Source organism: Gorilla gorilla, chromosome 16 (genome assembly GCF_029281585.2).
Source record: "Gorilla gorilla gorilla isolate KB3781 chromosome 16, NHGRI_mGorGor1-v2.1_pri, whole genome shotgun sequence".
Lineage (NCBI taxonomy): Eukaryota > Metazoa > Chordata > Mammalia > Primates > Hominidae > Gorilla > Gorilla gorilla.
The window spans coordinates 26,599,451-26,624,595 of record NC_073240.2 but is presented as its reverse complement, the minus strand read 5'-3'; the positions used below and the strand labels follow the sequence as shown (position 1 = coordinate 26,624,595).

At 35.7% G+C, this 25,145-nt stretch overlaps 1 protein-coding gene across 14 annotated transcripts in view; it reads left to right on the top strand.

Moving 5' to 3' along the window:
• The window catches only part of UBE3A (ubiquitin protein ligase E3A), a 101,934-nt gene that overhangs the window by 54,733 nt on the left and 22,056 nt on the right, over positions 1 to 25,145 (top strand). For all 14 annotated transcript variants that reach the window (XM_031002396.3, XM_055363338.2, XM_055363333.2 and 11 more), the window contains 3 exons: positions 8,857 to 9,155; positions 12,805 to 14,051; positions 24,197 to 24,341. In XM_031002396.3, coding sequence (XP_030858256.1) covers positions 8,857 to 9,155; positions 12,805 to 14,051; positions 24,197 to 24,341 — 1,691 coding nt within the window. The remainder of the gene's footprint in view (positions 1 to 8,856; positions 9,156 to 12,804; positions 14,052 to 24,196; positions 24,342 to 25,145) is intronic.

Sequence of the window (25,145 nt, the reverse complement as noted above, 5' to 3'; positions counted from 1 at the left end):
TTGCTTTGAATTTGCAGATTGCTTTGGGTAGTATTGCCATCTTAACAATACTAAATCTTCCAATTCATAAACTTGGATGTCTTTCCATTTATTTGTATTGTCTTTAATTTCTTTCAGCATTGTTGTATAATTTTTTTTTTTTTTTTTTTTTTTTGAGACAGAGTCTCACTCTGTCACCAGGCTGGAGTAGAGTGGCGCAATCTTGGCTCACTGCACCTCTGCCTCCCGAATTCAAGTGACAACTCCTGCCTCAGCCTCCCGAGTGGCTGGGATTACAGGCGCGTGCCACCAAGCCCAGCTAATTTATTTTGTATTTTTAGTAGAGACAGGGTTTCACCATGTTGGCCAGGATGGTCTCAATCTCTTGACCTCATGATCAGCCCACCTTGGCCTCCCAAACTGCTGGGGTTACAGGCGTGAGCCACCACGTCCGGCCTATGTTGTTTAATTTTCAATGTACATGTCTTTCATTTGCTTGGTGAAAATATTCCCTAAGTATTTTTTACTCTTTGATTTCATTTTAAATGGGTTTAAAAAATTAATTTCCTTTTTGGATTCTTCATTTTTAGTATTTAGAAATGCAACTCTTTTCTTAATGTTGGTTTTTATATCCTGTAACTTTACTGAATTCCTTTATTCTAACGGTTTTTTTTCTTTTTGGTAGGCTAGAGTTTTCAACACAAAAGATCATGTCATTTGCTAACAGAAGTAATTTTACTTCTTACTTTTCTCATTTAATACCTTTCATTTCTTTTTCTTGCCCAATTGCTAACTCTGGCAGGACGTCTAATAGTATGTTGAATAGAAGTGGTGAATGTGTGCATTCTTGTTCCATTTGTGATCTTAGAGGGAAAACTTTCAGTTTTTCATCATTGAATAACATTAGCTGTGGTCTTTCTATATATGGCCTTCATTATATTGAAGTAATTTCCATATCTTTCTAGCGAATTGAGTGTTTTTGTTTTTGTTTTTTTGAGACAGAATCTTGCTCTTGTCACCCAGGCTGGAGTGCAATGACGCTATCTCAGCTCACTGCCAGCTCCGCCTCCCGGGTTCTCAAGTGATTGTCCTGCCTCAGCCTCCCGAGTAGCTGAAATTACAGGCGCCCACCACCATGCCCAACTAGTTTTTGTATTTTTAGTAGAGACAGGGTTTCACTGTGTTGGCCAGGCTGGTCTCACACTCCTGACCTCAGGTGATCCACCCACCTTGCCCTCCTAAAGTGCTGGGATTACAGGCATGAGCCACCGTGTCCGGCCTTTATTTAAATCCTAAAAGGGTGTTGATTTTTGTCAAATGCTTCTTCTGAGTCAGTTGAGATTATTGGTTTTTGTCCTAAGAATGCAGTGTATTAAAGTGATTTTTTTGTATGTTGAACCATCCTTGGATTTTATGAATAAATTCCAGTTGAGAATTTATGAAATATAATCTTTTTAATGCATTGTTGAATTCTGTTTCTTGGTATTTTGTTGATTTTTTTGGCATCAGTATTTATTAGGGATTCTTTTTTCTTGTAAATTTGTCTGATTTCGATATCTAAGTAATGCTTACCTCATAAAATGATTTTGAAAGTGTTCTGTCCTCTAGTTTTTTCAAAGAGTTTGAGAAGGGTTGTTAGTTTTTAAATGTTTGGTAGAGTTTTCACTGAAGCCCTGGCGTTGTTGGACAGTTACTGATTGAATCTCTAATAGTTATAGGTCCATTCAGAAGTTGTATGTATTTGTGGCTCAGTCTTGGTGGGTTTGATGTGTCTATCCGTTCTCAAAGGTTATCAAATTTGTTGGGTCATAGTTGTTCATATTAGTCTTTTAAGGTCCTATTTATTTCTGTGGCAGCAGTTGTTGTATCGCCTTTCTGATTTCCAGTTGTTGCTGTTTGTGTCTATTCTCTTCATTTCTTAATCTAAGAATTTGCCAATTTTGTTGATCTTTTCAATAAAACAGCTACTCCTAATTTTGTTGATTTTTTTTCTATTGCAAAAATTTTCTATTTTTCTCTATTTTATTTTAGCTGTAATTTATTTTTTTTAATTTTTTTATTTTTTGGTAAGTTTGAGTCTCATTTGTTCTTCATTTCCTAGTTCCATAAGATGTAAAGTTAATTTGTTGATTTAAGGTTTTTCTTCCTTTCTAACTGTGAAATATGACACTGTAAAACAGATTTTCATTTTACAGATGAATTATGTAAATATTTAGTTCTACAATTTTACTTTTTTTTAATCATATATCACGCATTCTGGATATTGAGACTATAAAAATGAAAAAAACAGTTCTTTTCTTTTCTTTTTTTTTTTTTTTTTTGAGACAGAGTCTCGCTCTTTTGCCCAGGCCACAGTGCAGTGGCGCTGTCTCGGCTCACTGCAAGCTCCGCCTCCAGGGTTCATGCCATTCTTCTGCCTCAGCCTCCCAAGTAGCTGGGACTATAGGCGCCCACCACGGCGCCCAGCTAATTTTTTTTTGTATTTTTAGCAGGGACGTAGTTTCACCGTGTTAGCCAGGATGGTCTCGATCTCCTGACCTCATGATCCGCCTGCCTTGGCCTCCCAAAGTGCTGGGATTACAGGCGTGGCGTGAGCCACCGCGCCCGGCCATAAAACAGTAATTGAAGGTTAACCTATATTTCAAACAATTGAAAATACTGATTTGTTCATATTTATTTTTTCATGAAAATCGTCTTGTTCTATATTTAATAGGTTTTTGTTCGGTTCATGGTACTAATGAGTTCACAATTGTAGGTTTAGTCTTGAAATAATCTAAATTCACTTTATCCCATTGTAACAGACCCTACATCATACTGAATATAGTTGTGTCACAGATGTCTCTTACAGTCTATTTCTACAAAGCCTAGAACTATTTAGGATACCGTTGCTCACTCTTACAAATTTTAACATTAAAAATAACTTTGAGATGGAATGGAGTTTTGCAACGTCTCAGAACAAAGAGACTCCACTTACGAGAAATTACTAAGCAGTGGTTCTTAGCTTTATAGACTAATTATATAAGCCTTGAGTTGTTTCTATTTTATATCTGTTTTTTAGATTCCTCACATCTTCATTCTGCTTTACCTTCTGTATAATGTAAAGGTCACTCTACTTACAGTCACATTTTCCTTTTAATCTTTCCGTTATTATTTTTTATTCTTTGCTTTGTTCACCATTAGTTTTTATATTGCATCTCACAGTTCATATTTCTTTTTTGTCATTTCTGATTCTAATTGTAATTCTAATCTTACTTGTTTGGTGTTCACTGTCACATCTTCACTTTCTGGCAGCTGTTTCTATGGCTTCATCTTCTTAGTGCTTGTATTCATTGCTTATATTCCAGTTGTCTTGTAAATTCATTTTTTTAGTGAACTAAGCCAGACACGGAAAGACAAATATCACATGTTCTCACTGATATGTGGGAACGAAAAAAACATTGAACACAAATTTTACAGCTGACACACATATGCCTGCCACCTAGATTCTGCCATTAATACTTACATTGCTTTATCGTATAACCATCCTTGTATCCATCAATCCATCTTAATTTTTATGCCTTTCAAAGTTAATTGCTAACATTAGTACACATCCCTCTAGGTGAAACCATTTTTAAACTGATTGCTGTCAAGTTGTCTAGAGTAAACTCTGATCTTCCAAGTATGACTTATTCCATAGGACTTCTGTTTGTAGCACTGTCCCATTAATTCAATCATAGAAATAAATAATTGGAAAGTATTGTCTGTTTTAAATGGATAAGTATTTTCATGTGTCTAACTTTAGGGGACTTTTACTAGAAGGTCTCACTTGACCTTCGTTGCTGACTAAATAAGAAAAGTTTGTTTTATTTTAAAAATCAACACATTATAACATACTTTGTTTTTTGAGTAATAAGAAAAGTCAATGGAATGTGAAGAAATTATAGCAAGTAAGCTATTGTTCCTCTTCTAGGAATTTTGATTATGAACAGCTGATAAGGTAGTACTAAGGGATCTCATCAGGGAAATTCCTTTCTTTCTTTCTTTTGCATCCTCTCCCTTTCCTCACTTTCTTTTCCCCTTTCTCCCTTTTCCCTTCTCCTCTTCTTTTCTTTAATAGTACTTGGGGAAAAGTATACCATTTATTTTACGTGTTTGCTCAGGGTAAAGAGAGAGTTAAGAGGCCAAATGATTAGATGGCAGGGTCACTGGAGGGCAGAGATAAATAATAGATCCTAAATTAAGGGTTGGCAAACATTTTCTGTAAAAGGCAGGTGGTATTTGTTTTAGGTTTTGCAGGCCTAAAGTACTCAACTCTGCCATTGTAGTATGAAAAACAGCCATGAACTATATAGTACATTGTATTAGTCCTTTTTCACGCTGCTGATAAAGACATACCTGAGACTGGGAAAAAAAAAGAAGTTTAATTGGACTTACAGTTCCACATGGCTGGGAAGGCTTCAGAATCATGGCGAAAGGTGAAAGGCACTTCTTGCATGGCAGTGACAAGAGAAAATGAGAAGGATGCAAAAGCGGAAACCCCTGATAAAACCATCAGATCTCGTGAGACTTACTACCACAAGAACAGCATGTGGGAAACTGCCCCCATGATTCAGATTATCTCCCAGTGGGTCACTCCTACAACACATGAGAATTATGGGAGTACAATTCAAGATGAGATTTGGGTGGGGACACAGAGCCAAAGCATTATCATTATATAGTATATTTATAAATCAATGAACTTGGGTATGTTCCAGTACACTTGATGGACACTGGAACTTGAATTTCTTATAATTTTCACATAACAAACTATTATTCTTTTTCAAACTTTTTCCAGCCATTTAAAAATGTAAAATATTCTAAGCTTGAGAGACATAAACAGGTGGTGGACTCGATTTGACTTACGAGCTATGATTTGGTGACCCATATGGTACAAGGATTTCCCTTGCGCAGGAACTATACCAAAAAGTCGTTATTAATGTATACTTTTCCAACGTAGAGGCCCTTTTATGTGCTCTAAATTTTGTATGCCTTTTACATACCCTAAATTAGATAGTGATATAGATGAGGTCAGATAAATTAAGGTGTCATTAGAGTGAGGAAAAAAGAAGAATGCTTAATATAGTTGATTCCACCATTAACATGGAGGTTCTGGCATGGCTTCCTTTAGTCCTGTCTCATCAGTGTAGCTGCTGTTTGTTAAACTTGGCACAGAAAGGCAGATCAAATATAGGGGGCTACTTTCAGGTCCTCCTCTTAATAGTTATTAAAAGCTCAAGTTTAGTAGCTGAGTTCAAATCTCTTATTAGATGTATGACTTATGTAATTTCTCTGAGCATCAGCAGAATGAAGGTTTATAGTGCTAACTCATACACTTGTGAGGGTGATAATAACAATTACAACAATAATAGTAGTAGCTAACACTTTCATAGTGCTTAGTATGTGCCAGGCAATGTTCTAAGCACTTTATATGTATTAACACATTTAATTTTCTCACAATTGGTAATGTGAAGAAGAATAATACTCTCACCATGATAATGCTTATAGATACTACCATTTAAATTACGAGGAAACTGACGTACAGAAAGATCAAGTAATTCATTCAGGGTCACATAGTTAATTAGGAGGTAGAGCCATCATGTGAACTTGGGCATCTGGCCTCAGAGTGTGAGCTCTTAACTGTTAAGGTTTATTCCCCTCTAAAGTGGGAATGTCTATAAAATGCATAGCACATAGGTCCTCAACAAATTAGAGAGAAATTAACTTTGCAGAATATAGTGGTTCCATTTCCTCAAGAAACTTGGTCTGCCTTTGTGGTACCAGATAGATGCATAAATGTGAGGTTCACGTTATGATTCTTCAGATTTTTTTCCCAGTTGCACATTAGTTATGAGATTTTTTCCCATAGAATTCTTCAGTATTACTCATGTTAAAAAATAATTATTTTGAAATGAATCACCTTCTGCAAAACAATATAGTCAAAATGACTTAGACTCTGAAGCTGAAAGACTCCTGGACTCCTATTCTTGTCTTGGTTCTGTACTTTCTTTGAGATCTTGGTTTCGTGATTTGACTCCAGTTCTATTTCTCTCTTTGGCTGTGGACTGAAGATAATCCTCAATGTCATGGTATTCAAATGAGATAACCCACGTCAAAGTGCCCCGCAGTGTGTGTAATATGTTATCAGGCATCCAGCAAATACTAGTTTCTTGCTCACCTCCCTATTACATAAAATAACTTTAAAATTAGAACTGAAGGGACTCATAAAGCTGGGAAAACTGAGGCCCAGACAGTTGTTTCCCTAGGATCCTACAGCTGCTTAGGGACAGAAGGATGACACTTAATGCAGATCTTCTGATTTTTCAGTCTCGTTCTGTTTGTGCTGATCACTCTCCTCCTATGTAGTAATATAAAGAAGTACTATGTATCTGACAAGTTTTGGGGAGGTTATTTTAGTATAAAAGCTCACATTAAAAATATCTATTTTGGTATTTTGACTTGTGTAATTTTTTTAAAAATCAGAGACAATTTAGTAAATCTCGGGGCCATTCAAATCATGTATATGAAGTTTTAAAACTGCTATTGTTTTCCCCTTATAGTTATTTTTAATATGCAGGTAGCATCCTTACTATGGAAAGAATAAATAAGAAATCAAAAGATGGAAGAAGTTTTAAAACTCATTTAATCACATCGTCCAGAGAAAATGCTATTAATGCTTTGAAATAACAATGGGTTCATCCTACACCTGCTACTTTTTAACTGACTTTTGTCAGTTAGTGATATATCAGGAAGACTAGGCAGTTCTTTGTCGAATTCAAATCTTGATAGTTTTTATTTTATTGTGTGACCTATTATCAGTTCATTTAAGTAATCTTTTATTAGACATGTTTTTTTCAGATATAGAAACAATGCATTTTTGTAAAATTATCAAATTATTTTCCACAAGTAGGATCTCATTCACACGGTATTCATGTTTTTAAGACTTTCGATACATGTTCACTGTTTTCCTCCAGAAAGGAAATACCTACTTACATTTTCACCAGGGAAGTTACTGTAGTTTGGGAGAACATGACATTATCTCCCTTTGTTTACTGAAGAGTAGCAATATATGTTTTAAATTTTCTAGATTCTGCATTTCCATTTTATTTTTACATGTTTTCACTTTCATATTTTGCATAGTGCTAAATCTGTGATAACAGTTCTTAATTTTCAGGTGGCGTTTATAGCTTCATAGATAGCAAAATGTCTTTAAGTCATGTTTATGCAATATTTTTACATGTGCTTTGTGGGTTTTCTTTTTTCTCTGTTTGCATGCAGTGAGTGGTAAATTTGCATGGAACATTTGAAAAATAAGCACCAGAATGAATTGAATGTGTGTGAATTATCACTTTTTGTCACCTACCTGGATAGAGAGTGAAAGTCCTTCTATTGAGACAAAATTGGATCTCGTGTGTTTCTTCACTTACTTGCTGCCTTGTTAGTTGTTGAGTTTCTCATGATTAGCAAGATGTAAACTCTGCCATTGGTCATCTAGTCCTATATGTTAGATAATTCTGTGAATGTTTTGAAAATTAGCTGAACTATTTTTCTTATAATTTTGATTCTTTGTAGTTGTTATTTCCATGCTTGTTAATTTGGGACTAAAAGGAATGGCTATGACTTATGTTTCTTTGGATCCAGTAGTTTATTTGACTGAAATTATGGTAATTTTATCAGTTAGTAGAAGCATAGACTGTTTAGTGTGGAATATAGAGATAATGTCATCTAACTTCTTACATGGTCACATAATTCCTCCCTCAGTTTTGGTAGCTCTCCTGAAACAGCCATAATAGGACATTAATCTGTGTACTTTAAGTTGACAGAGTAAAAGGAATATAAGATTTCACGTGATGGAACTTAAAATATTCCATCTTGTGATGTGGAACTAATGAGGAGGTTTAGTGACAAGTTTTAGATTTAAGATTGTACGCTTTGGAGCCTCTTTTTCATTTTCTTTTTGGTTTTTGTTTGTTTGTTTGTTTTTGAGACAAAGTCTAGCTCTGTTGCCCAGGCTGGAGTGCAGTGGTGCAATTTTAGCTTATGGCAGCCTTGACTCTCAGGCTCAAGTGATCCTCAGCCTCCCAAGTAGCTGGGACTACAGGTGCATGCCACCACACTTGGCTAATTTTTTTTAAAAAAGTTTGTAGAGAGTAGCCTCACTATGTTGCCCAGGCTGGTGTTGACCTCCTGGGCTCAAGTAGTCGGCCTGCCTCAGCCTCCCACAGTTATGGGATTGATTACAGTCATGATCTGCCTCACTCAGGCTGCAGCCACTTTCTTTCAGTGTAACACTATCTTTGGATATTCCACTTACAAATTTATTTTTAAGTCTCCCATGTTGTTGATAATTGGGAAAAATAGTTTTTATTCCAGATAGATATTCTGTGTTAACTATAAGTCAAATATTTACAAGCTGTTAAAAATGAAATACTGATTATGTAAAAGAAAACCAGATTGATGCTTTAAATAGACTCATTTTCCTAATGCTAATTTTTAAAATGATAGAATCCTACAACTCTTAGCTGTAAACCTTGTGATTTTTCAGCTGTTGTACTAAACAACTTAAGCTCATATACCATCAGACAAGCCCCTGTCCCCCCTTTTAAACCAAAGGAATGTATACTCTGTTAATGCAGTCAGTAAGCATTGACATTCTTTATCATAATATCCTAGAAAATATTTATTAACTATTTCACTAGTCAGGAGTTGTGGTAAATAGTGCATCTCTATTTTCTACTTCTCATCTTTATACACAGGTTAATCACTTCAGTGCTTGACTAACTTTTGCCTTGATGATATGTTGAGCTTTGTACTTGAGAGCTGTACTAATCACTGTGCTTATTGTTTGAATGTTTGGTACAGGAAGCGAGCAGCTGCAAAGCATCTAATAGAACGCTACTACCACCAGTTAACTGAGGGCTGTGGAAATGAAGCCTGCACGAATGAGTTTTGTGCTTCCTGTCCAACTTTTCTTCGTATGGATAATAATGCAGCAGCTATTAAAGCCCTCGAGCTTTATAAGATTAATGCAAAACTCTGTGATCCTCATCCCTCCAAGAAAGGAGCAAGCTCAGCTTACCTTGAGAACTCGAAAGGTGCCCCCAACAACTCCTGCTCTGAGATAAAAATGAACAAGAAAGGCGCTAGAATTGATTTTAAAGGTAAGATGTTTTATTTTCAATTGAGAATTGTTGCCTAAAAACCATGTGGGAGATTTAAATGTATGAGTTTTTATTTGTTTTTTCTTCTGTGACATAAAGACATTTTGATATCATAGAACCAATTTTTTATTGTGGTAATGGACAGGAATAATAACTACATTTTACAGGTCTAATCATTGCTAATTAGAAGCAGATCATATGCCAAAAGTTCATTTGTTAATAGATTGATTTGAACTTTTTAAAATTCTTAGGAAAAATGTATTAAGTGGTAGTTAATCTCCAAAACTAGGCCACAACATCTATTTAAGTTATAGAATAACTGGACTAAGTATCTGACATGAGTTCTGGAACCTCAGGATGATGTGATGAAAGAAGGAGAAAGAGGAAACAGTGGGTTTTTTCCATTTTTGAAGGCAAGACAAAATTTTGTGATAGTTATGTGAGAATTCTACGTTTCCTTCAGATATATGCTTCTCACTCTCCTTCCGGACATTTGGTACAGTCATGCTGCCAAGGATCATGACCTACCAATGACAGTCTTCACTCAGGTCTTTTGTTTTCTAAATGGTCCTATGTCCAAAATTCAGAATTCGATTACCTTGTCGCTAATACTAAAACTCCAAGTTATTTTCCTCAGTGAAGGTAATTAGTAACAAAGTAATCAAATTTTTGAATGACTACCAGGGCTTAGCGCCCTTCCACCCTCACCCCTACACGCACCCAGAGGCAATTGTATTTTAAGAGAGAAAGCTTTTTTTTATGACATACAAGTCAGAGAATTTTAGAGGCATTTGCCTCTAAAACTTTCACTAACATCATTTGAATCAAGTTTGAAAGAATTAGTGAAGTGGTATTGTGTTATAACCTCTACTCTGTTTCCACAATAAAATTATTTTTGTCACTTTACACAACTTTGTTGCTTCAGAGTGTATAATTCTGTTTCATGAATTAGCTCACACACTATGGGAAAATAGGTAAATGTTGTCTATATATATAGTGTGTCAGTATAATGTGGAAGCTGCATTGACTTTATTGTACACAGTTCTCCAGTAAGTGTGCACCAGAGAGTACCAGTAACTGAATGTAGAGTGCTGGCACAGTGGAATGCAGCCAGCTGCGGGGGATGTGGTACATGAGGAATGTGCTCATCTGCTCTTTTGGCCACGTGCTCCATCTTAGAGGTGCTTATTGTGTGGCTTTATCCAGTCTTTATGCCCCCTCCTCTTTTTGCTCAAGTCTGCATTATAGCAGTTGTGACCTTTCCTTATCCCTGTTTTCTAATATGCTACTGTTACTGTTCCCTGTTCGTTACTGGTTTTTTTGTTTTTGTTTTTGCATTGTTCTATAGTTACTATCGTATATTGGAAATTAGAGATGCTTTCTGTACACTGGTACTCTTATTTTGATTATTAATTACGTTTGTTAACACTAATTACAAAGTTGCATAAGTATTAAGTAGTCTGCACCAAACTGTGTTTTTGCGTAGGAGGTTTTTAAGTGCAAAATTTAAAAGATTGAGTATTTTCAGGGACACATTTAGCACAAGAAATCTTATAAAAATGTCTTTCTCAGTAGAACACCTCTATCAATAAACCAAACTTTATGAATGTTCATATCTAATTACAGTGTTTTTTGACTAATTTTTATCTATATACCTGAAAAATTCAGTTTAACATATTAAACACTACAGGCCAGGCACAGTGGCTCACGCCTGTAATCCCAGCACTTTGGGAGGCTGAGGCGGGCAAATCACGACGTCAAGAGATCGAGACCAGCCTGGCCAACGTGGTGAAACCCCCTCTCTACTAAAAATACAAAAAAATTAGCCAGTTGTGGTGGCGTGCATCTGTAGTCCCAGCTACTTGGGAGGCTGAGGTAGGAGAATCGTTTGAACCCAGGAGGCAGAGGTTGCAGTGAGCCGAGATGGTGCCACTGCATTCCAGCCTGGCAACAGAGTGAGACTCCATGTCAAAAAACAACAACAACAACAACAAACACTCCTTGGAAAAAGTACAGGTACATTCTATATAGGATTAGTAGACTGTCAGAATCACTTGAAGATGTTCCGAAAGCATGACATATCAACAAAGGACATGTGAGTCTAGAATGGTGATCCCTAGGACAGGCCATATTACTGCATGCAAAGCAAGTCTTTGTTAACCTTATGACTTGCTCAGGAAGCAAAGTGTTTTATGTCCTAATAGGATAGTAGTATTTTCTGTTATGTTACATTTTAGGAAATTAGGAGTTTTGCATTGTCTTGTAAGAAGGTATTTTAAAATTTTTCAATGAAAATAATGAGAAATAGGTTTCCAGTGGTTTTATGCTTTTGGGGAAGAGGTTACTGATGTTTAGCAAAAGATGCTTATATATTCTTAATAGAACAAACCTGAGAATTAGTTCTTAAAGAGTTAAGGCCCATAAAAGAAACTGCAAGTGTTGGTACTCTTGTAGCTGGGCCACAGATCAGATCCTTAGTATGATAAAATTTGGTATTTTTGTGCTTCAATTTTTGGAGACCATTCAATGATCACTTACATTTTATATTGTCTTTCATTGTGAAACATATAGCAGAGGTGGGAGTCATTAAAAATTCTACATGTTGTACACTACATGTATAAGGGTATATTTGGCACAATGAAGGTAGGATTGTCTGTGTGCCTCTTAAAATTAACCCCTTAAGTAGTTAATCTGATGATGACAAGTATGTCACTTTATTGATAAAAGGGAGAATTAAGACTATTCTCAGTATTATGCTGGTCAGTACACAAAATATATCATGTTTTTACCTGTGAAATGAAATATCTTTCATCCTATTAGCCAGAAGGGGGAAAGCCTTGGCCTGAAAATAACACTTATCTCAAAAAGTTGGGAAATGTGGTCCAATTCTGTGCCCAGGAAAAGAGGAAATAGATTTTGATGACTACATAGTCTCTGCACTGCTTGCCAGCTCATAAGTTGCCTTCTTCGCACTGTTTGTTTTCATTGCTCAAAAACTATTTTCTGTCACTCTATGAGATTTAGTCTAACCTGATTGCTGGCTGTGGAAAGCAGTTTCTACTTAAGAGCCGATGAGAAATGGTATATTCTTCTCAATCACTCACAGAATGACTACCCTGGAACAAACTAGGAAGACCCAAAATGAACCAGTTTGATTTTAATACATACATAGATGCTGAAGGAGCCTTTTTTTAAGACCTTGCCTTCTTAGTCTTTGGAGAACAGAGTACTGAAACAAGAATACTCACAGATTAGTAGTATTTCTGTGTGTTCTACAGTGAGGTTTTAAGAGCTGTATTATGATTAATCAGTACATGACATATTGGTTCATATTTATAATTAAAGCTATACATTAATAGATATCTTGATTATAAAGAAAGTTTAAACTCATGATCTTATTAAGAGTTATGCATTGTTGAAAGAATGTAAAAGCATGGGTGACGTCATTGGTATAGGTAGTTCATTGAAAAAAATAGGTAAGCATTAAATTTTGTTTGCTGAATCTAAGTATTAGATACTTTAAGAGTTGTATATCATAAATGATATTGAGCCTAGAATGTTTGGCTGTTTTACTTTTAGAACTTTTTGCAGCAGAGTAAACATACATATTATGAAAATAAATGTTCTCTTTTTTCCTCTGATTTTCTAGATGTGACTTACTTAACAGAAGAGAAGGTATATGAAATTCTTGAATTATGTAGAGAAAGAGAGGATTATTCCCCTTTAATCCGTGTTATTGGAAGAGTTTTTTCTAGTGCTGAGGCATTGGTACAGAGCTTCCGGAAAGTTAAACAACACACCAAGGAAGAACTGAAATCTCTTCAAGCAAAAGATGAAGACAAAGATGAAGATGAAAAGGAAAAAGCTGCATGTTCTGCTGCTGCTATGGAAGAAGACTCAGAAGCATCTTCCTCAAGGATAGGTGATAGCTCACAGGGAGACAACAATTTGCAAAAATTAGGCCCTGATGATGTGTCTGTGGATATTGATGCCATTAGAAGGGTCTACACCAGATTGCTCTCTAATGAAAAAATTGAAACTGCCTTTCTCAATGCACTTGTATATTTGTCACCTAACGTGGAATGTGACTTGACGTATCACAATGTATACTCTCGAGATCCTAATTATCTGAATTTGTTCATTATCGTAATGGAGAATAGAAATCTCCACAGTCCTGAATATCTGGAAATGGCTTTGCCATTATTTTGCAAAGCGATGAGCAAGCTACCCCTTGCAGCCCAAGGAAAACTGATCAGACTGTGGTCTAAATACAATGCAGACCAGATTCGGAGAATGATGGAGACATTTCAGCAACTTATTACTTACAAAGTCATAAGCAATGAATTTAACAGTCGAAATCTAGTGAATGATGATGATGCCATTGTTGCTGCTTCGAAGTGCTTGAAAATGGTTTACTATGCAAATGTAGTGGGAGGGGAAGTGGACACAAATCACAATGAAGAAGATGATGAAGAGCCCATCCCTGAGTCCAGTGAGCTGACACTTCAGGAGCTTTTGGGAGAAGAAAGAAGAAACAAGAAAGGTCCTCGAGTGGACCCCCTGGAAACTGAACTTGGTGTTAAAACCCTGGATTGTCGAAAACCACTTATCCCTTTTGAAGAGTTTATTAATGAACCACTGAATGAGGTTCTAGAAATGGATAAAGATTATACTTTTTTCAAAGTAGAAACAGAGAACAAATTCTCTTTTATGACATGTCCCTTTATATTGAATGCTGTCACAAAGAATTTGGGATTATATTATGACAATAGAATTCGCATGTACAGTGAACGAAGAATCACTGTTCTCTACAGCTTAGTTCAAGGACAGCAGTTGAATCCATATTTGAGACTCAAAGTTAGACGTGACCATATCATAGATGATGCACTTGTCCGGGTAAGTTGGGCTGCTAGATTAAAAACCTAATAATGGGGATATCATGATACAGTTCAGTGAATTCATTTTAAAAGTGACTGAAAAAAATGATACCATATAGCATAGGAACACATGGACATTTCTGATCTTATATAAGTATAATACTTTTGTTGTTCCTGTGCAAGTTTATAGATGTGTTCTACAAAGTATCGGTTGTATTATATAATGGTCATGCTATCTTTGAAAAAGAATGGGTTTTCTAAATCTTGAAAACTAAATCCAAAGTTTCTTTCATTCAGAAGAGAATAGAGTGTTGGACAAAGACCAGAACAGGAGAAATGTGGAGATACCCAATAATAAGTGTGGATGTGCAGTCTTGAACTGGGAGTAATGGTACAGTAAAACCATACCATAAAATTATAGGTAGTGTCCAAAAAATTCCATCGTGTAAAACTCAGAGTTGCATTATTGTGGACTTGATGAAGTGACCATGGCAGATCAGTGCCTGTTGCCAGTAAGAGTTGAGTCCTGCTGGGCCACTTAGAATATCCCTGTGTGGACGGCACTGCCTGGCTGTGGTAGTTTCTTCCCACTTAAAAATTCATAGAGACAACTCTGGGTCTTGGAACTTCTGGAAAACAGCAGCTATTCCAAAAATTTGGGGATTAGTGGTGCCTGTAACATCAAGTCCAGGGGGATTGAGCAGGGAAATACTGGAAACTCAGGTACTCATCCTAACTTCCTGGTTTTCCAGATGGGGTTGCCATTTGTTCCTTTTCTTTCCTCCACAAAAGATAATTTTAGTGTATCTGTTTAAGAATATAAGAGTTGGGCCGGGCGCGGTGGCTCACGCCTGTAATCCCAGCACTTTGGGAGGCCGAGGTGGGCGGATCACGAGGTCAGGAGATCGAGACCACGGTGAAACCCCATCTCTACTAAAAATACAAAAAATTAGCCGGGCGCAGTGGCGGGCGCCTGTAGTCCCAGCTACTCGGGAGGCTGAGGCAGGAGAATGGCGTGAACCCGGGAGGCGGAGCTTGCAGTGAGCCGAGATTGCACCACTGCACTCCAGCCTGGGCGACAGAGCGAGACTCCGTCTCAAAAAAAAAAAAAAAAAGAATATAAGAGTAGCCAGAAGACAGAAACCAGTTGTCAGTCACATTTTACCAAAATTTACATTTGTCTCAGGTGCATTATCACAGAGTTTTATTGTATTTCTAGTATTAGCTATCCCTGTCATTGCTACTTCTTTTTTATCATCTTCAAGTAAAATTTAATGTCAACCAAAATTAAGGTAGTTAATAATACTATAGTATACTAGTAAAGTTGGCTGACACAGACAACTAGGAAATGTGATTTTTACTTTAAAATGTATTTTAGTTTTAGAATGTCTAAATTTTAGTTTTAGAATTGTCTAAATTCGAGAATTCATAAAGCTGTAGCCCGGTGGAAAAAGTTATTTGACATCTCAGAAATTAAAAATTGCAGAGATTTTGTGTGTGTGTGTTTTTTTTTTTTTGGTTACTGGTTTTTTTTTTTTTTTTAATGTCAGATATGTTTATAGTGTTGGAGAAAGATTCTGCATTATTTAAGCAACTCAGGTGGTTTCCTAGCAGAGACAAAAGGGGGCTTTAACTGCCTGAAGTCATTATTGCTTGCTTTCTGGTACCCTTTTTATTTCACTTACATAGTTTTGAGACACATGAATAATTAATACACTTAATGACTGATCATAAGGCAGCGAGCACCTTACTTTACATAGTTTAGCAGAATGATAGGGTATTTTATAAGAATGTGAGTGATGTTTTATGAAAGGTGTGTTGAGTTCTGTCTATGACTATCCATTGTTGGAGCAGAACTGCAAATGCCAAAGCTACATATTTTATGTTTGGCTTCTTGAGGTGAGATCCCTTCAGCTGTCTTCATCAAAAGCTATGTCTAGCCTTTAAAAGGCAATGAAATTACACTGTAAGAATCATTCCAGGGTTCAAAAAATTGTCTACCTTCCTTATCTGTCTTTTGCTAAGAAGTCTACTCAGTCTTATTTTCCTCAGTCCCCCGTTTTTTTCTCTAGTAAAGCAAGACTAACAACAAAAGTTTAAGTACTTGGTGTATACTTTATTCTATATTTTAAATTCTATTGTAGAATTTTAAGGAAACAACTGCTTTTAAAGCCTTAGGTGTTAGTGTAAAATTAACTGTGAGCTCTTTAATTATGGTAACTTGTTTTTAGCAAGTTCTGCTTAATTATATCAAAATTAGATAATATAGTGTGGCCTATTATAAATCAGGATTCACTAGATAGTATATGTACTTGAATATTGCCAGCCCACAAAAGCAGTTCACTTCAGAAATCATGTGTGTTAGGCAGTTTAATAAACTGTGAAAATAGAGATGATGCTTACAGAGAAGCTTCCTTAGGGGCTCTGAATGCTCACACTAAGCAGATTTTACTCTTAACTTTCTTTCTCCCTTGCTTTTTCTTCCTTTTCTTTTTTTAAAAAAATAACAGAATGTGAAAAGACTAGAAAAACCAGCATCGAAATAGGTCTTATAAGTAAAATTGATAACCTGCGTAATTTTTTGAACTAAGTATTCACAGCAGGTGATGATTATGATAAAGCCACATATTTTAGTAACACATAGTAGAAGTTCTATAATAGAAAGTGGTTTAAGATTATTCTCTCATATGAAAGCTCAAAAGTGATGAATTTTTCAAGATCTTATTTCCCAAGGATCTCTGCTTTTTAAGCCTCATTCTTATATATCACAGTGAACAAACTAGTGGCCACTTTTTTATGACTTGCTAATTTTGGAATTGTATGGCAGGGTTGGGTGGAAAAGAAGAAATGAGAAACTTTGTGGTAAGCTTAATATTGATAAATAAAATTATGGGATCCTAGGCTTTAAGAGCTAAAAGAAACCTTAGAGTTTATCCACTCCTTAGAAATCAAGCCCAGAAAATAGTGACTTCATATATGAGACTCTTGTATGTTTTCTGTTGAGGAGTGGTAACTTGAATTAATAATTGTGGATTTTTTTAAAAAAGAAAAATATATTCATTGCTTTTATATATTGTGAAATTCAAACCAGACTAGCAGGTTTTTTCCTGAGGTTTTTAAAGAAATTGTCTTTGATGACAAGAGAAGAATTCATGTTGATAGTATTTTCACTAATCTCTGATTGTAGGAAACACTATCATTTTATTACTGCTAAGACAGAAAAATACCAGCAATTCATTGTAAGATGCTATCATTTGTATGGTGTAATCTGATTTCAGAGATAATGTGAAAAAAGAAAAGTGAATTTTAGAATCAATAGAATATAAGTTGTCTCTTCACAAATACCTTAGAACTGCTTAAGAACACCCCCACCCTACCCGTTTAACTTACTGCCATAGTTCCCCTAGGACTTATTTTCAGTATTTTTTCGTTATTGTTCCTTAGAAAACAGTACAGTGATAAACATGAGCTTAGACTTCACCTTTCATTTGAATGAAGACATTCCTAATGTGATGAGGTTTTTACATATTTACCCATTTGTGTGTTCTTTTACAAGTAGATAATTTCTCATTTTTCTTAGACGAAGCACTTCCAATGATAGTATGTATTAAGATTTTTTTAAATTACTTCTTAAAGGAGAAGATAGAGGTTATAAGTTTATGAAAGAATATAGTATTGCCATCATGAGGTCCCTCAAACTGCCTTCACATCTGAATGGGAAAATTGTTTAAATAAATAAATAAATAAAATCCAGGGCCCTAACCTCTAGAGGTTTAGATTAGAAGCTGTATTGTAGAGCCTACGAATCTGAACTTCTGGTAATACTCCACAAATACTTTGATAAAACCAGACTCCAATAATTGGGAAGATGGCCTTTGGTTCAGCTTGGGTGGGGGGTGTGTGTGCATGTGTGTTTATGTGTGTATGTGTGCATATATAGAGAGAGAAAGAGAAAGGCCATTTTTGTATACAAGTATGTTTATGTGTTTTGGAAACTCAGATTTTTAAGAGGATCATGGGGACAGCAAGCTTGGAATAGAGGATGATGATGATGTGAAACTTGGTTCCAATTAGTCAGGGAGTTCTAGAATTTCACATAAATATCTAAAAACCAAAAGGAATGGCTGAGATGTGGAATTGAATAGGGAAGTTCAAAAGTAGGAATTAGCACAGATAAAGGTGATTGGCACAGATAAAAAGCCCCACTACCAGGAGGTTCTGCAAAATCCCCTCTAAAAGTCACTGGCCCTTTTTATCTGGTTTCTAATAGCCCAGTCTAACCCAGCTTCCAGCATTTTCAGCTCCCAGCTTCCAGCATTGGTGAACATTCTTACTAGTGAAACATGAACTTAATTCTTTTATTTATTCATTGACTCACAGAGCTTTAAAAATGAGATTATTCTGTGCTGCTCTAGGTATGTTTAATTTTGTCTTACACATACACTGTATTGTGGTTAACATGTAATTTCCATTGTTCTTTCTTGTGATTTATTCTAATTGAAATCAAAAATGAAACCAAGAAATATGCTTGGTTTATGCCCTCAAAGGAATTTCTCAGAAACTGAATGAGAGAATGAAGCCTATGTATACATAGATCCTCAGCATTATATAATAATTTAAGACAATGAAACATCAAACTTAGTATTACATGTGAGGAAAATGAAATGTAAAAGAAATTCCAGCCTACATAAATTAATGGCAGAATTGGAAATAGAAGTCAGGATTCCAGGTCTCATGGACATACGTGATTACGTGATTTGGTGTTACCCAAACATTTAAACTACATTTGAGATATAACAGACTTTTCTTCATGTGTTTATCGTGAACATGAAAAAATTAATTTGGATAACCTGGAAATGTCAAGCAATAGTTTAAGCCTCAAGTTGACTGAAGTAGTTGAAGCTAGCCTGCCTTTCTTTTTTCTCTTTTTTTTTTTTTTTAGACGGAGTCTTGCTCTGTCACCCAGGCTGGAGTGCAGTGGCGCAGTCTTGGCTCACTGCAAGCCCCGTCTCCCAGGTTCATGCCATTCTCCTGCCTCAGCCTCCCAAGTAGCTGGGACTACAGGCGCCTGCCACCATGCCCAGCTAATTTTTTTGTATTTTTAGTGGAGATGGGGTTTCACCGTGTTAGCCAGGGTGGTCTCAATCTCCTGACCTCGTGATCCGCCCGCCTCGGCCTCCCAGAGTGCCGGGATTACAGGCATGAGCCACCACGCCCGGCCTTGAAGCTAGCCTTTCTTAGAAATCCCAGGCATTCTTAAGTATTAGAGGTCTTTTTTATCTGATTATTGCTTCTACTTAAATATTCATGGTATTAAGGAATTTTTTTTAAAAATTATGAATTGGTTTGATGTAATAGCTCAGAAAACTATAAGATTTTAAGTGATAAGGTTTTCCTTTTGATTCCTGTAAGTCTAGTAATATCATATTTTGATATTAAGATGTCATCCTGCTAGGTATTCTGCAAATGCTTTGATATCAGGTCAGATTTTTTTTAAAAAATGAACTCCCTAGGATTTCATCATCATGGCCAATTAAAAAGTTCAGAAATTAAAAATCATTTTATCCAGCAATTGATGAAATCAAGAGTCTTAAAGAAGAGGAAGTTATGCAGTGAAGAGGTAGATATGATTATATCCAGGATATTTTTGTTTATTTTTCCCCAGTAATCTCTGTCTGTTGCTAGTCTCCATATTAAATAAATACAACATACACTGTACTTTTAAAAATACCTAAAAATTGGCCTGGCGCGGTGGCTCACGCCTGTAATCCCAGCACTTTGGGAGGCCAAGGCGGGCAGATCACAAGGTCAGGAGACCGAAACCATCCTGGCTAACACAGTGAAACCCCATCTCTACTAAAAAGTACAAAAAAAAAATAGCCAGGCGCGGTGGCAGGCGCCTGTAGTCCCAGCTACTCGGGAGGCTGAGGCAGGAGAATGGCATGAACCTGGGAGACGGGGCTTGCAGTGAGCCAAGATTGCACCACTGCACTCCAGCATGGGCGACAGAGCGAGACTCCGTCTCAAAAAAAAAAAAAAAAAAAAAACAACCTGAAAATCCACGTCTGTATTGTAAATAAATTCAGGCATGCGTGCACGTTCTCCTTTTCAGAATGTTTAGACATAGTCCTCCAAATTTCAAATATCCTAATGCATTTAAAACAACTTCTGACTTAAAAAATACAGTTTTATGGTGAGGTTTGGGTTTAAACAACAACATACAATTTTAAATAATATAGCTATTATGTAAAGAATACACCTTTACAGTTTGTTAAATCTTTTTTAAATTGAACAATTGATGGAGGTTATTTTTAAGAAAAAGAATTATCAGTACAGCTGTTTATGTAATAATGGCCTTTATCAAAATGGTTATTGCTAAATTTTATGTGTTAATAATTTAAAATAAAATAGTTTTAAAGGCTATTTATGTATTCTGTTTTTACTATTTTATTTATTTTAATTTTTGAGACAGGGTCTTAACTCTGTCACCCAGGCCTGGAGTACAGTGGCACGATCTCTACTGACTGCAGCCTTGACCTCCCACCTCAGCCTCCCAAGTAGCTGGGATGACAGGCGCATGCCACCACCCCCCACTATTTTTTATTTATTTATTTATTTATTTTTTAGTTTTTTGTAGAAACAAGGTTTCATCATGTTGCCCAGGCTGATCTCAAACTGCTGGGCTCAGGCAATCTGCCTGCATTGGCCTCCCAACTTGGTGGGATTACAGGTGTGAGCCACGGCGCCCAGCCTTTATTCTTAAGTGGTACAGTATTTTATGAAATCACTTATGTGTACCAGAATGGTAATCTAAAATAGGTAATAACAAAATTTTTGCCTACAGAATTCAGTTACCAACTACTTTTCAAATTATTCTTTTTACATATTTATATTCGAACACATTCTGACTCTGAAAAATGTATTTGTTGTAAAAAATGGAAAAATATGGAAAAGAATAAGGAAAATAAAAATCACTCATAATCCTAAAAAAAAAATTTTTGGTCGTCATTGAAGAGAGTGAGTAAAGCATAGTAGTTAAGAGCTTGTTTCCTGGATTAGTATCTCTGCTCCACAACTTACTGTGACTTACTGTGACTTGAAGTTATTTCACCTTTCAGTATCTTGGGGTCCTTATCTGTAAAGTGGAGTTAATGTTTCCTTCCTCATAAGGGTGTTGTGAAGATTAAATTAGTTGCTATGTGTGAAATGCTGCAAAAGTGCTATATATTATTGTTGCTGTATTCATGGAATATTTTTGTTCTATAATGCTATGGTAGGTTTTCAGAAAATATTTTAGAACCAATAAAATAACAGCAACAACAGCTAGTACTTTTAAGCACTAACTTTATGCAGAGAATTAATCTAAGCAGTTCATACATTAATTTATTACTATATTATTATGGTTATTTTACAGATGAAATAAGAGAGGTAAAGTTGTATGTTTGCATTTACAATAGAACATATTGCATTGCATTACATTCTTTTGGCACCAAGGTGGGGAGCATAGAATAGAGATCAGTGGAAGTGGACAGACATGTAATATCTTACGGAGAATAAAGATAAATTTGCTTCAGTTATCATTTGACATGTCTTAGGTAGAGCTAAGACTAGATAGAACACAGGGCCTCTCAATCCTGTAGAAATTCACCACCACGTCCTTTGAAAGGTTTTACATTGATAAGGAGTCAGCTCTCATCTATGAATGTTAGTGGGGAAAAGCTGTAGAATGCACAGTCTAAATACCAGATAACCTTTTTTTTTTCCACTTTGGAATACATTATATTTGATAAAAGCAAGTATACCTTTGGATGTAAAGGTAAATATAAACACTGACTTACATCTTTAACACCTAGCCAGTTGGGAACTGGCATAAGGAAACTCAGAATGGATTACATGGCAATATGGAATGTTGGCCTGGTCCCACATTTGAGCTAAGATGTTAATTCTAATTTTAGTCTCCTCAGAATTCTGTATACTCCGTAGCTTGAAACAGGTTTCCAACTGAAACTATTTTTTTTCCCAAGGTTATTTTCACATCTACATTTGTTTGACTCTAGATCTTGGAACTAGTCTATATCAAGTTCCTTTGGGGACACAAAATTGCAAATCTTTTGTTCAGAGAGCAAAACTATTTTAAAAGGTAACACTCTTTCTCATATATTCTTAATAAGCCTTCACAACTTACAGTATGTTGAGGAAACTGAGGCTTAATTGAATCGCGTGCTAAAGTTTAAAGGTTAAAAGTTATGGTAAGTGAGAGTTGGGACTAGTAAGGTGAATTCTGACTGACTCTTGGTCTTTCCATAACAAAACATTGTCTAAAAGTAAACTGTGTGGCCTAAAAATGATTTTGTAAATATTAGAGATCGGTGTTGAACAACAACAGACATTATTTAAAGCTAAAGACTAAATTCACAGAATAGGACCCTAAAGTTGAAGATACCCAGAAGATAATTTCAGCTAGTTTTGTCAAACTCTTTGACTGCAATCCCTAGTATTTTACATAGCATCCTGGTACATGCTTATCCATCTGTACATCTAATTGAAACAAAAGTTTCACAAAACAGTAGGTTCCATTACTATGTGGAATGCATTCTGATTTTCTCATTGCTGATTGCAAACCACTAAATGGATTAGACTACCCACTAATGAGTTGCAGGTGACAAGTTTGAAAAAACAATGCTCTTGGGCAACCTGACCTGATGCGTTAATTTATGAGATTTTATTTTTTATAGACAGACTAGATTGTCCAAATGAGTATTATTACTTTAACTACTATAGTGCTGTGTTACAGTTGTTTCAATGATTATTGCATTTTTCAAAACCATTTTTAAAATTCTGTTTGAAATAGTTGGAATAACCTGAAAACATTTAATATCCTGTTTTGGTAAATTTTCATCTCCAAGATTAAATTTTTTTAACCAGCCAACAGATGTTTGAAGGCAAGTTAGGAGATATGATGGATACTGGATACAGTATCCATCCATGTACTAGATACAGTATCCATCCATGTACTAGATACAGTATCCATCCATGGATACAGTCATACTGTTAGCAAATTTTAGATACATAAAGTAAAACAAACAAAATGCAGTATAAACAGTTAATATTGGAATCTAGTGTTGATTTTATGATTAATCTCAATGAGGTTACTGTATATTTATAATTCTGTAGGTACACAAGAATATTTGGTAAAAGATTTATAGTTGAGAAAATGCTAGACACTAAAGTTTGTTAACTTACAATTTAAGAGTAAGGGCTGGGTGCGGTGGCTCACGCCTGTAATCCCAGCACTTTGAGAGGCTGAGGTGGGCGGATCATGAGGTCAGGAGTTCAAGACCATCCTGGCAAACGTGGTGAAACCCCATCTCTACTAAAAATAAAAAATTTAGCCAGGCGTAGTGGCGCCTGCCTGTAATCCCAGCTACTCAGGAGGCTGAAGCAGGAGAATCGCTTGAACCCAGGAGGCGGAGGTTGCAGTGAGCTGAGATCGCGCCACTGCACTCCAGCCTAGGCGACAGAGTGAGACTTCATCTCAAAAAAAAAAAAAAAAAAAAAAAAGAGTAAGGACATGAGTAAGGTTATGTCTCACCTGTTTTTAAGGAAATGTGGATATAAGATGGGTTCTAGTCCATTAAAAGGTGGTAATTTATACTAAGTCCTATTGTGAGAGACCATAAACTGCTTTAGTATTCAGTGTATTTTTCTTAATTGAAATATTTTACTTATGACTTAGTAGATATTAAGACTTAACCCTTCAGTTTCTATTCTAATAAAGGACTACTAATGAACAATTTTGAGGTCAGACCTCTACTCCATTGTTTTTGCTGAAATGATTTAGCTGCTTTTCCATGTCCTAACTGTGTAGTCCAGACTTAACACACAAGTAATAAAATCTTAATTAATTGTATGTTAATTTCATAACAAATCAGTAAAGTTAGCTTTTTACTATGCTAGTGTCTGTTTTGTGTCTGTCTTTTTGATTATCTTTAAGACTGAATCTTTGTCTTCACTGGCTTTTTATTAGTTTGCTTTCTGTTTCCATTTACATACAAAAAGTCAAAAATTTGTATTTGTTTCCCAATCCTACTCCTTGTTTTTATTTTGTTTTTTTCCTGATACTAGCAATCATCTTCTTTTCATGTTTATTTTTTCAATCACTAGTTAGAGATGATCGCTATGGAAAATCCTGCAGACTTGAAGAAGCAGTTGTATGTGGAATTTGAAGGAGAACAAGGAGTTGATGAGGGAGGTGTTTCCAAAGAATTTTTTCAGCTGGTTGTGGAGGAAATCTTCAATCCAGATATTGGTAAATACTTTAGTAATGTGATTATGGTGTCGTATCATCTTTTTGAGTTAGTTGTTTATCTTACTTTATAAATATTTTCAGCTATGAAGAGCAGCAAAAGAAGGATTTGGTATGGATTACCCAGAATCACACATCATGACTGAATTTGTAGGTTTTAGGAACTGACTTGTATCACTAATTTATTCAAATTCTTTTATTTCTTAGAAGGAATATTCTAATGAAGGAAATTATCTCTTTGGTAAACCAAATTGAAAGCACTTTAGAATGGTATATTGGAACAGTTGGAGGGATTTCTTTGCCTTTTGTTGTCTAAAACCATCATCAAACTCACGGTTTTCCTGACCTGTGAACTTCAAAGAACAATGGTTTGAAGAGTATTGAGAGACTGTCTCACAAGTATGTCATGCTCAAAGTTCAGAAACACTAGCTGATATCACATTAATTAGGTTTATTTGCTATAAGATTTCTTGGGGCTTAATATAGGTAATGTTTCCCCCAAACTTTTTGAACTCCAGAACTCTTTTTCTGCCCTAACAGAAGAGTTGTTATTGAACACAGTTTGGGAAAGGCTGATGGGATTTGGAAATTTGAAAGTGAAGGATCAGAATTTTAGTTTTTTCCCTTTTGTGATAAAGTAGAACAGGGAAAAGATGCAGTCTTTTGGGTAGTCTACTTAACTGCATAATTCTGAACTGGTTCAGTTTCTACTGTAAATATAACCACTTAGTAACTGAGCATGCTTACGTTTAAAATTGAGTACATGACAATTACAGGAAAAGGTTTCCACTGAAGGTACCATCAGAA